Source organism: Portunus trituberculatus, chromosome 40 (genome assembly GCF_017591435.1).
Source record: "Portunus trituberculatus isolate SZX2019 chromosome 40, ASM1759143v1, whole genome shotgun sequence".
NCBI lineage: Eukaryota > Metazoa > Arthropoda > Malacostraca > Decapoda > Portunidae > Portunus > Portunus trituberculatus.
The window spans coordinates 17,892,123-17,905,907 of record NC_059294.1 but is presented as its reverse complement, the minus strand read 5'-3'; the positions used below and the strand labels follow the sequence as shown (position 1 = coordinate 17,905,907).

Here is a 13,785-nt window from a genome sequence, read left to right as displayed (position 1 = left end):
AAGTCCTGAGTTATGTAATTTATAGCCCTCTGGAAGGTGGCGGGAGCATTAGACACGCAAAGGGCATCACTGGTATTGGTATAGTCCGAAGGGAGTGATGAAGGCGGATATTATTTGGGCCTCGTCCGAGAGGGGAATCTGGTAGTAACCTTTAAGCAAGTCTATAGTGGTTACAAATTTGGCTACTCCTATACTATCTATAAGGTCCTCTATCAAGGGCAATGGGTAGGAGTCTGGCACCGTCACTTTATTTAATTTCCGGTAGTCGGTGCAAAATCGACTACTACCATCTGTCTTAGATGTTAACAGGCAGAAGCCCAAGGAGATATACTAGGTTCTGCAAGGTGATGACAGAGCAGATAGTCTACCTCTTTTTTCATCAAGTCTCTTTTAATGGGTGAAATGCGATAGGCTGGTTGTCTTATAGGCTTGATGTCGTTAGATGTTAATGTTATGTCATGTTGGATAGTATTACAAACTCCTGGAAGGTCACCTGTGATTTCAGAAAAGTCTAGCAATAACTTTTTAAGATCAGACTGTTGTGAAGGTGTTAAGGAAAGAAACACCTCATCCAGGTTGGACATGATTTGGCTGTTTGAGGGGCGTCCTTTAGGTGACGAGAAGAGGAATTCGATGTCGGACTCTTCCTCGGGGGGCACAGGACCAGACTCCTTCCTACCAGACATACAGGTACAGCGCGAGACAAGTCGTCCTCTGGTTCTCTGGAGTGGTAAGGTTTCATTAGATTAATATGAACTAGTTGGGAATCCTTACGACGGTCAGGAGTGTGGACCACATAATTTAATGGACTTAGTTTTTGAGCCACAACATAAGGTCCCATGAACTTACTGTGAAGAGCATTGCCTGGAGTGGGGAGAAAAAGTAAAACCTTGTCTCCTGGTTTGAAACTTCTCATGACAGATTTGGGAAGAGAATTCTGTTGCATTTTAGTTTGAGATTTGAGGAAGTTTGATTTAGCAAAAGATCTGACTTCACTGATTTTATTCTTAAGGTTACTGATGTAGTCAGACACACTGGGGCTTGAAGGAGTATTTTGAGTAAACCATTGATCCTTTAATATTTTGAGAGGCCCCCTGATCTGTCTACCATAGAGTAATTCAAAAGGGAGTAACCTAAAGAATCTTGAGGAGATTCTCTTAAAGCGAAGAGAAGGAAAGAAATACTTTCATCCCAGTCTCCTTGATGCTCCAAGCAATACTTCTTCATCATGGATTTTAATGTTTGGTGAAACCGCTCCAGACAGCCTTGGGATTGGGGTGGTAAGCCGAGGAGGTAACATGGTCGATGTTTAGCTCATTCACTATCTGTTGGAAAAAATGGCTAGTGAAATTGCTACCCTTGTCAGACTGAATTTGTTTTGGAATTCCTACCGAGGTGAAAAAATGTATTAGATGTTTTACAATGGTCTTTGATGTGATGTTCTTAAGAGGGAATGCTTCAGGGTACCTGGTAGTGGGATCCATGAGGGTTAACAAATACTGATTCCCTCGTTTGGTTTTGGGTAAGGGCCCTACGCAGTCTAGTATGATCTTTTCGAAGGGCTCCGTCTGAACTGGAATAGGCGTCAGAGGAGCTGGCACAAGGCGTTCGTTAGGCTTACCCACAATTTGACATATGTGACATGTTTTTACATAGTGTGACACATCCTTTTTCATTCCTGGCCAAAAAAATGTTGAAGAGCCTTCTTGTAGGTTTTTTGGATGCCTAGATGACCTGACAATCCATCATGAGCTAGTTCTATAATGGCTGGTCTTACAGACAAGGGATGACAACTTGATGTGTTTCTGACCAGGTGTCTAGTTGTTTCAGTTCAGGAGGTCTGTAGGCACGCATCAGGACTCCTTCCTGATAATAAAAACAAGGCAATTTAGACATATCCTTTGTCTCACTGGCCACATGTCTGATCTTAGCCAAAGTGAGATCCTGTTCCTGAGCATTAATCAAATTCTCCTTTGAAATGATGTTATTATACAAGTTGTCAGTAGAGGCAATCATTGGTGGAGGAGGTGATGAAAGGGCAGGGGACTTGGACTGAGACCTGGTGACTGCACACACTGGGAAGAAGTGAGGGATGTTTCGTCCAGGGTCTTAGTGGGACTTTCTGTTAAGGGAGAATCAAGAACAATTAAGTTTGGAACAGCCAAGTTACCCGCAAGATCATTACCCAGTACAAGATGTACCCCGGTACTGGCAGTTCACCAGGTTTAATGGCTACCTCAACCTCTCCTGAAATGAACGGGCACTGTAAGCTAATATTAGCCAAAGGATAGGAGAGCTGTGATTCGAGACCTGTAAGGATCACCTTCTCCCCAGTGAAAGCCTGTTTGATGTTAGGGATGACATCTTCCCTTAAGATGGATTGGGCAGCACCTGTATCACGCAGAACCTTGATATTTATTGCCTTGTCTTTACCATCAGTCAGGACACTTTACCTTGATACATGTACGAGTCATAAAGTTCTAGAGGAGAGTTGACAGGGTTAGCTAGGGCCACTGGTTTCTTGTTCTCAAATGTGTTAGGTCTAGGGGCCACAAAAGAAAATTGACGTTGAGAACCCTTGCAATTTGGGTGTCTACATTTCTGGATCGTGTGACCTGGCTTCTTACAGTATGTACACCAGGGGGAATTATATGCATTTGGCGAGAATCCGGTTGGCTTACCACCCGCGCCCCAAAACCTTCCCCAAAGGAGGACCTAACATTAGACAGTGAACCACGACCTCTACTACCCAGGGATCCCATCAACAAAGCAAACGCATCAGCCACTTTAGCGGCAGACATAAGATCACTCTCTCCCCGTTCTTCCACATGCCTCAGAATATTAAATGGTAACTTGTTCTTCCATTCTTCCAGGACCATTAGATTGAGCAACTCCGAAAAGGTGGTAATGTTAAGGGCGGCTAACCATTTCTTAAATTGTCTTAGTTTCTCACTAGCGAATTCAACATAGGTGTGAGACTCTGGTTTCACATACTTTCGAAACTGCTGTCTGTATCCATCAGAAGTGATAGAGTAGGCGTCTAGAATGTTACCTTTGATCTCTTCATATTCTACCTCATCACTAAGGCCGTTGTATACCCTATAAGCTTTTCCTACTAGCTTAGGGACAAGGAGAGACACCCACTGATCCTTGGGCCATTTATTCCTATTAGCAATGCTCTCAAAAGCGCGAAATGACCCGTCAACATCAGATTCATCAAAAGGGGGAACTAGCGGAGCAGCTGTAGCAGGATTAAAGCTTGCTAACTGTTTCTTTATATCTATTTCTTCCCTCTAAACTTAGCGTCATTTCGTAGGGCTAACTCCTGAATTTCTAACTCTTTCTCCTGCCTTCTAAGTTGTAACTGAAATTCTCTCTATCTTTATCTTCTTTTCTGCCTGTAGTTGCATTTCCTGTTTTGCTTCTTTTCTGCCTGTAATTGCATTTTTTTTTCCTGTAGTTGCATTTGTTTTCATGCATCCGGTATTCTAGTTTAAGCTTCTCAATTTCCCATTGACTTATCCTACTCTTATCCTGTTCTTCCTGGGGACTGTGTATTATAGTCCTCGTAGAGGCTGACATGGGAGTTAACTCTTCTATGGCATTTCCTAGCAACTGACCTTCTTGCACTAGATGTTCAACAACTACATTCTTAATGACCTCTTTAGTCATCTGAGACGTGATGGGAACATCAAAATGTTTAGCGATGGTCTTCCATTGGTCCTTCTTTATATTAGCATATTTAAGTTGTTCCAGAGAAGGGTCGGCACAAAATCTTCAACGTTAAACTGAGCGGAAGCCATATTAAATAGATGTTAAACCACAACAAAAAAAAATGATAAGCGAATTACTTAAGTGAGGAACTTGGCAGAGTGATAATAAAGGCAACCTTGGAAATTACCTAGATTATACTTAAGTAAACACTTATGAGTACAATCACTAATGAGGGGTAAACTAGAGAGTTACGGCATTAAGAGGGATCCGGATTACTCTAGTTACGAGACTTGAGAGTGAGGAGCGAATTGTACTGAGACTTGTTATTGATAAGGAGGCGGATTAGTCTGAGAGACTAGTTAAAATGGCCGATTCTAACTAGCGAGAAAAATGATCCGCGAAGTGAGGGCATTGAGGGTTCGCATGAACATATGATGATCCCAACACTTGGATAACACTTATTACACACCTGCCTATGTGCAAAAATAGAGATAAGTGCTATCGGTGAACACGCCTTTCTACCTGGTTTCCTGCTCTACCACTGCTATGCGATACCAATGAAAGTCACGAAGCACGTTTAACCCAAAAGGAGCCACTTGATCGCACAAAGGTAAATTTAAACCACACGCAGAGTAAGTCACAGAAAAAAACACATCAGAGTCACAACACCACAGAAACACAAGCAATCACAGAAAAAAAAGTCACTGGAAAAATGGAACACTGAACATGGGTTATAATGGTCCTGTCACGGTCGCCAATTGTTACGTTCACCGGTTAAACTGGTAAGATTGGCATCGGAGAGCCGGTGAACAATAACAATAAAAAAAACACTGCAGGTTCAACTGGTGAGGAAATGCAAAAGGGGGTCACTTTAAAAAGCTACTTTAATAACCCATAATGAAATTGACACATATATAACAAGAAACATGAAACACAGATATATAACATGAAACACAGGAAAATGACATACACATATACATATAACACAGTAATAAATACAACAATAAAGAACCCAACTTAATACCTAACAATAATCCTAATCCTATATAGAGGCAATGTGGAAAACACGGACGAGGGAAGTGATACTTATGCGGTGTCGCAGTGGTGAAATGCTGGGTGATGGTTGATCCCACGGCAGAACCAAGAGGCGTTGTGTTCACTGGTTGAGGCTTGGATCTCAACTGCCAATCCAGAAAACCAAGAGCTGGCTCAACACTTTCGGTTGAGTCGAAAGGGGCCGCGTGAATCCAACTTCGGGACAGTAGCCGGGCTTCATGAAACGGTGACGTGGAAGGTTCACGAGACGGTGGCGTGGAAGGTTCACGAGACGGTGACGTGGAAGACGGAGAGGTGACGTGGTAGTAATGCATGTTACGGGCGGGCCGAGGCGGAGAGGTGGCGAACGAGGTAACAAGCAGTTCTTATTCAAGTGTCATTATTCATTTTCTTAGGCACACGTATTCTTTAGCGCTTGCACTTTCGTAATCGCTATTTTTGAAATGTGATGGAAATTATTAACAGGGTTACTATAATGTATTATCCTATTGGTGATGCAGAATCCTTTTTAAAACTATCAATAGAATCATGAAACGTCTCTTGAAAACTCTTATGAGCTTTATTATTCCCTGTTAATGTATAGAAAAGGCTCCCAGAAACCCTCAATTACTCACACTACAGTTTTCAGAATATAAGTTAAGATAAGACGCCTATAAACTCCAGTAACTTCCAATATATCTTTCACAATATTAGAGTCAAGATTATGTGTCCTGAAACTCCGGCAACTTACACAATAGCCTTCAGAATATACTCTCGATGAGGACTCAAAAAACCCAAATGAGCACTAAATTACCTAACCGACGTGTTGTATTTATGGTGATTACGAAACGCCATCCTTTCCGATCTTCTACCCTTCATTAAATCATGTACCCTTCGTTTGCCTCCAGCATTTCGTATTTCACTCATTGTCTCCCACTATCTCTTTTTCCGAGTATCATTTTTACTAAGCAGTTTTCCAGTCCTTCTTCCACTGTAGCCTGATAATGGTAAAGGTATCAAGAATTATTGTCTTTGTATAAGGACAACCTAATCAGCCTTTCTATTATGATACTCTCCTGTGTCGCGCTCCCATTCCGCTTCCAAGCGCCGTCTTGTATCGATAAAGCTAATCAGGGCATGCGTGCTAATAGGACTCAGGTACGTACAAGGTTCAATATAATAGGTTTACGAGGGCACTGAGTGAAATTAAGTTGTTTACTGTATTTTAAGTAACTCTCGGATATGTGTATTGTTATAGCTTCTACTACTACTACTATTACGTACTACTACTACTACTACTACTGTTATGTACTATTACTACTACTACTACTACTACTACTACTACTACTACTACGATTACTTCTACTAATACGACTCCTACTACTACCACTACCACCACTACTACCACTACTACTACTACTACTGCTGCTACTAGTAGTAGTAGTAGTAATAGCACGACCACCACTACCACTACCACTACTACCAATGATAATAATAATAATAATAATAATAATAATAATGATTACTATTACTAATACCACCACCACCACCACTGCACCACCACCACCACCACCACCACCACCTGCCACCACCACCACTGCACCACTACCACCACCACCACCACCACTACCACTACTGCTGCTGCCTGCACCTGCACCACCACCACTGCTACTACCACTCTACCATTCTGTTTCTACTACCACCACTGCTGACTCACCACTGCTGCTGCTGCCACCACCACCACTGCTGCTGCTGCTGCTGCACCACTGCCACTGCTGCCACTACTACTGCTGCTGGTAATGGCACGACAACCACTACTGGTACGACAACCACTACTGGTGCGACAACCACTACTGGTGACGACCACCACCACCACTACTACCACTACTACTGCTACCACTACTACTACCACTGGTAAGACAACCACTACTGTATGACAACCAACTACTACTACTACTACTACTACTACTACTACTACTACTACCACTACTACTGCACTGCTACCACTACTACTACTATATTACTACTACCACTACTACTACTACTACTAACACTACTACTACTACTACTACTACTATTACAACTACTATTATTAGTAGTAGTAGTACGACAACTACTACTACTACTACTACTACTACTACTACTATAGAAAATATAGTCTGTCTATTCTAAACTGACCGCTGAGTCTCGGTCTGAGACCATAATGTCTTTTGTCAAATCTTGAGGAAAACAATAGTCTACCCATGTGATAAATGTGTTGATCAACAGAAAACAAGTAATACACACATCAAATGATAGACATCATCAATAAGCTATAATATATTTTGAACAGTAACCGAATTGCTCACATCCTCAGACCGAGACACAGCGGTTAACAACGACAAGGAATGGAAGACCCTAGACTAGAGTCTAGATTGAAAAAGAAAATGAAATTACATAAAAATAAGTGGATTTTGAATCTTAATTCAAGAAGAATATGTAACACATAAAGATATATAATGTTACATAAATCTAGTCTAGAATGATCAGATTATCAGATTTGGCGAACTTCACGATAAAAAGAAATATCCAGTCAAGTAAAGCTGTATTTAACTGGTCATATAAACTGAGATTTAAAGTGTGAAAATAATTAGGTTAATCATTTTTTACCTGAACCTTCCTCCGCTCCTGAGGTTTTTTCAATCCAATTTGTAAGAGATTGATCAAGGTCTCACAAAAATAAAAGTGCAAAAAAGAAAAGAAAAATATTTGCTAATCTTTCTAAAAGTGGCAGAAAATAAGGAGAAAAAAAAATAAAAATAAACAGTGCAGCTTCAGAAGGAAAAGTTTGTTTAACAGAGAACGAATCAGACACAATCCCATAAAGGTAACCTGTAGCCTCCCTTCCTTCTGCCTCACCTGCCTCCCTTCCTGACTACCCCTTTGTTTCCGTCTGGTGACTCCCGTAACTGGCTCCTTGTCTTTAACTGGCGACCTCCCTAATTAGATCATTATTCCATCACGAGTATCCCTAATTAGGTCCTTTCTCCTCTCCAGGTAGTCCTTTTACTTCCTACGCTTCACCAGCTCCCCCTGCTCCTCTTTCTCCTCTTCCTCCTCGTCCCAAGTAATTTCCTCAACTAACCGTGAAATTCTTCGAAGATCTTCTTATATACCTTGTCAGCTTCCTCCTTTCACGTTGATCTTAGAATATTTTGACTCACGGTTTTGGTGTGTGTGTGTGTGTGTGTGTGTGTGTGTTGTTTATTATATGGCTTTGTTACAGTATTTGCGGTATTTATTCTCTCTATCTTTTCAGGTTTTGTTTGCTTATTTTTTGCTTTTTTATTTCTTATTTTGTTTTTGTTCATGTTCTGTTTTTTTTTTTTGTTCTTTTCTTCCTCCTCTATCTTCTAATTCTCCTCCTCCTCCTCCTCCTCCTCCTCCTCCTCCTCCTCCTCCTCCTCCTCCTCCTCCTCCTCCTCCTCACTGATCATATAAATCTATCTGATTGCTGCAGGACAAAGTTTCCAAGCCCTAATTATCTCCTCTCTCCGATGTGGCACGACACAGAGCTGAAATTCATGAGTAAATTCTACGCTAATTTATGACACTAATGATAAACTTTGACTTTGACTCAGATTTTGCCATCAGCGTCGATCCGTTCGATCCTCCTTGATATCGTGTTCTTATAAATTGTTTTCAAATCAGTCATTGTGTCCTTGCGTTTCCTTGGATAAGCTGTTGTTAACCCCTTCAGTACTGAGAGGCATCTTTGCCATGATTTTTTTGGGTATGATTAAACGATTTTGTTTGCATTAGGAAGAGTCTATGAAGATCAGAATATTAATGGCAAGAATCTTCACTATTCTAATCCCTACATAAGTTTCTGAAACTGTATAAAATCACGAAATAGTAACCAGAATGAATATGAAAACGCGGCTGGGTACTGAAAGGGATAAGGTTTATTCTCCTTGACTGGGCTAGACTGGGCTACTAATCAGAACAGGACATGGAACAGCGAACTCATATGTGATAAATTTAGTTTTAGATGCCATGAAAATTCTAGAAAATTATGAAATAGTGTTAAACGGTAGATTCAGTAAATACATAAGTTTTCAGTGTTGAAGTTACAAAGAACTGTAAGACAAGATATATATATATATATATATATATATATATATATATATATATATATATATATATATATATATATATATATATATATATATATATATATATATAACCAAGACATATTTTATATTTAAGGAAATCCACGAGCGAACCTGATGTCTTCTTTACGTTTCCTTCAAGTTGAACATAAGATCAGTCTCGTTGCATATCCATTCATCCATCCATCCATCTATCCATTTATCCGCTCGTCTATCCATTCATACATTAAACAACCCACCTACCTCACCTTTCTTACCTTTCCTTCCTCCTACCCAATATTATTCTTGTATTGAGCCAGCAGATCCCTCTCTGAACCATCACTTTGACATTTCGTAATGAACTATTTCTCTCCTCTGTTCTCAGGTGACAACGGTGATGATGCCGGTAGAGGTTGGTTGGGCAGCGATGGTGCAGTGGCTGGCGGGAGATGCCCTCTGTCGCCTCTTCTCATTCTTCAGGATCTTCGGCCACTATTTGTCTTCTTTCATCCTCGTGTGCATCTCCATTGACAGGTGGGTAGGTGTAGGGGATGAGAGAGAGAGAGAGAGAGAGAGAGAGAGAGAGAGAGAGAGAGAGAGAGAGAGAGAGAGAGAGAGAGAGAGAGAGAGAGAGAGAGAGGGTGGGTGGGGGGGAGACGGCCGATTTCTTAAATAGTGAGAAACCTAGAACACTACATTGATGATTAGTTAAACACACACAAATGGAATTCTTGTACACATCTGTTTCACTTATGTGTAAGTCTAGGACCCCACGTTACTGGAACACTGCTGTGCTGAGCCAACACACAACATGGAGCGATCATACCCGAAAATGAATGTAACAATGGAAGAAAATTATTTATTATAGGTATTAAGAACACTTACGAAATCAATAAATCTGCTATTATCTCCTGTTGTAATTTAACTTGTCTTTTTCAATCAATAACTCTGTAATCACAACAAATACAAGATTTTAAAACAACATGGTGGTCGCGCGTGAAGCTAGGCAGCAGCTGGGCTTGTGAAGAGCGAGGAGAGTGGTAGGAGCGTAGTGGCCTCCTGTCCTCTCTCAGCTGCCATATGAATTATTTTACCATTTGTCTCTCTTTACCAGACAATTGGCTTCCTAACCATGAAAGCTTAATGAAACTTAAATGTGAGTGAATAGGAACGGTTTCTATGGTAGTGAGGGAACCTTGAGGACATGAAATGCTACCTTGCGACCGTCATTGTCTACCTAGAAAAACTCAGCTGGATGTGCAAATGTTTAAGGAATTGAAATATGATATAATAGTGGTACGTTGACCTACTAAACAAACTTTTAGAAATTTAAGAAAATGAGAGAGAGAGAGAGAGAGAGAGAGAGAGAGAGAGAGAGAGAGAGAGAGAGAGAGAGAAAGAGAGAGAGAGATTTAATGTATAGCAATTCTTTAACTTCTTATTCGTAAATCTAAACATTATAGTTTCAAAAAAAATATTTTGAAGCCTTCTGTGTGTGTGTGTGTGTGTGTGTGTGTGTGTGTGTGTGTGTGTGTGTGTGTGTGTGTGTGTGTGTGTTTCCGCACCACCGTCATTCCGTCAGCTAGAGAAAAAGAGCACTTTTAATTTGGGCACAGCAATTATAACAAGGCTTTCTGGTAGTATTCCTCGCACGCTTAACACGCACCCACTTAACACGCTTGGGTGAACGAATCTCGGAGTGAAAATTGAACAAAGTTCAAAGGCACGAGTGTTTTAATGGGAGGCAAAAGAGAAAAATAAATACACGTTATATAATCGCTAACAAAATGAGGAGAGCTTTTTTCTTCACTCGTTAGGAACGAAAAAAGTAATTTGTTGAATATTCATAGCCCTCGTGAGGAGATTAATTAACGCATTATTATCAGGGGAGGACATTTTTTTTCGCTCACAAAGACTGTCTAGAGAGAGAGAGAGAGAGAGAGAGAGAGAGAGAGAGAGAGAGAGAGAGAGAGAGAGAGAGAGAATCTGTGATTACTGATTCTAATTTACTTAGTGAGTAGTCTCTGCTTCCTTAATTCTTTATTCATTTCACGCTCCTCCTGCTCTTCCTCCTCCTCTTCCTCCTCCTCCTCCCCTTCCTTTTTATATTTCTTCTTTGCTTTCATCTTTTCACATCCTCTCTCTCTCTCTCTCTCTCTCTCTCTCTCTCTCTCTCTCTCTCTCTCTCTCTCTCTCTCTCTCTCTCTCTCTCTCTCTTCCGGTTTGTTTTCCTGTTCCTGTCAGCATTTTCAAGGACATTTGATTACTAGCCGGAGTGAAAAACAAGTGTACTGAATCAGGATGCGCGGGTGACATGTGGCAGTTTGACTTGTATGGCTTCTGTTTTTTCCTTTAAAAGTTACCGGATCAGTTCAGTCTCATGTCTGTGGTTATGTGACGCAGAATGATGTAGATTTTATTTTATTATTTTTTTTTTTTTGGTGGTGGTGGTTTTAGTTTGTTCCCTTATTCATTTGTCTTTATAAGGGAAAGTATGTAAGATTTTTAGTAAAAGCTTGATTGCTTTTTTTTCTCTTTTTTTTTTTTTTGTGTGTGTATTTATTTGTCAGTGTTTTGTTTCATGCGTGAGAGAAGACCGCACACTACGGTATGTTTTTTTTGGGCGATCAGAGTCGGTATTTATTACTTTTGTCAATTTTTGCTGTTATATTTCGCAAGAAGTAAAGTAATTGTTGTGGATATTAGTAAGAATGTAGATTTTGTTGATGTTTTATGTATAGTTTTGTTACTTTTTTCATATGTGAAAGAAAACATCTTTTTTTGATTTTGTGTTTTCTTTTAAAGGAAAATATAAGAGTATTAATAAAAGCTGGATTTTGTTAGTTTTTTTGTGTGTGTTTGCAATTTTGGTGGTGTTTTCAATGTGTAAAGGAGAACGAACAAGGATACGTAAAAGGAGGAGAAAGGCAGTAATTCCCCCCTCTTTCTCTCCATCGAGGCACATCCCAACAACAAACATTTCTCTCGGCAAAGCATTGCGTCCCAAGGCAATGGCGGGACAGCAGTGCAAGTCGCGTCATTCATTCATTTCACACACACACACACACACACACACACACACACACACACACACACACACACACACACACACACACACACACACACACACACACACACACACACACACACACACACACACACACACACACACACACACACACACATTTTTGCCCTTTGCATCGCGCTAGTCTTGTTACTGATGCATTCAACAGGAGAGGAAGAAAGAAGCGAACTGTACAAGGCCTTTACAGCACATAAACCATTTTCCAATCCCTCCAAACGCAATATAAAAATAATAGAAAGTGGAGGCAAAATACCATGGAACAATTTAAGTGTACGAATCTATGAATACCAACAAAGGGAACCGGCAGACGCATGACGGGAATAGGGAAGGCTGATTGAATATATAGGTCCAGTGGGCGCAAGTACAGTCCTGAGACTACATACGAATATCTGCTTCACAAAGTCCCTACCTGTGGATTTTACATAGTGGTCTCTATGAGAAGGTTCCTCTGTGTAGCACGGCATCACGTGGAACACTCTGAAGGGAGTATAGAGATCAACGTGGACCACCATGCTTGCTGTAAACACATTAGAATTCAAGAATAAAGACAAATTAGAAATACGGTTGTTATCAAACAACCATTTTCTCTTGCCTCTATCTGGAGGTTTGTTTCTCTGTATAGCAAGGCGTCAAGAGGAACGCACAAAGTAGTACAGAGGAGAGCACAGATGGCCATGCTTGTCATAGAAAGGTAAACAGCTGAATTACTAAGTACAGTCAGACCTGAAATATTGTAAAAAAAAAAAAAAATATATATATATATATATATATATATATATATATATATATATATATATATATATATATATATATATATATATATATATATATATATATATATATATATATATATATATATATATATATATATATATATATATATATATATATATATATATATATATATATATATATATATATATATATATATATATATATATATATATATATATATATATATATATATATATATATATATATATATATATATATATATATATATATATATATATATATATATATATATATATATATATATATATATATATATATATATATATATATATATATATATATATATATAGAGAGAGAGAGAGAGAGAGAGAGAGAGAGAGAGAGAGAGAGAGAGAGAGAGAGAGAGAGAGAGAGAGAGAGAGAGAGAGAGAGAGAGAGAGAGAATGTGTAGTTCATTTTTTTTTTCTTAATGAACCGATTCATTTAAGCCTCTAATATGGCAATTGAGTATAAAGTAAATTATAGATAATTGTAGGTAAAGTTAGTGTTTGACAGTGAAAAAATCAAGGCAACCACCAATAGTTATAAAAAGAAAAAAAATAATAATGTAATTGTTTAAAAGTGATAAAAGTTAAACCCATAAAGAATAAGGGAGGAGGCAAGAAAAATGTTTATCAGAGGAAAGGTCAGTCGACAATTCTAAAAATAGAAAATTACCATGACTGATAGCGGCTTCATCCTCACCACTCACCATCGCTCTCCACTCCCCTGAACACATAAATGGATAGGAAGAAAGACAGGACAAGTATCTCCAAATTGAGCATCTATGTTGAACGTCCTGCCTTCCCACTCACCATACTGCATCACTCTATACTTCTCCAAATACGTTATGGAGGGAAATAGAAGCACGATATGCCTCGATACCAAATTAAACGCTCATATAGAAGTCTCTGGGTGTTTCTGTGTAATCGTCTTTCCTTTTCCCTTACTCGTGAAGAAGACGAATTAAAAGCAGAAAACATCAAGTAAAATATCCGAATAAAAGAAAAAAGAATTATAATCAGAGAGATTTCCAGGACTAATTTG

General features: G+C 39.3%; 1 protein-coding gene across 1 annotated transcript in view; it reads left to right on the top strand.

Annotated features, from left to right (window-relative positions):
• LOC123515961 (gonadotropin-releasing hormone receptor-like) overlaps positions 1 to 13,785 on the top strand; it is a 485,178-nt gene that overhangs the window by 344,386 nt on the left and 127,007 nt on the right. Inside the window, exon 4 of the mRNA XM_045274910.1 lies at positions 9,265 to 9,413. Within this exon, the coding sequence (XP_045130845.1) occupies positions 9,265 to 9,413 (149 nt within the window). The remainder of the gene's footprint in view (positions 1 to 9,264; positions 9,414 to 13,785) is intronic.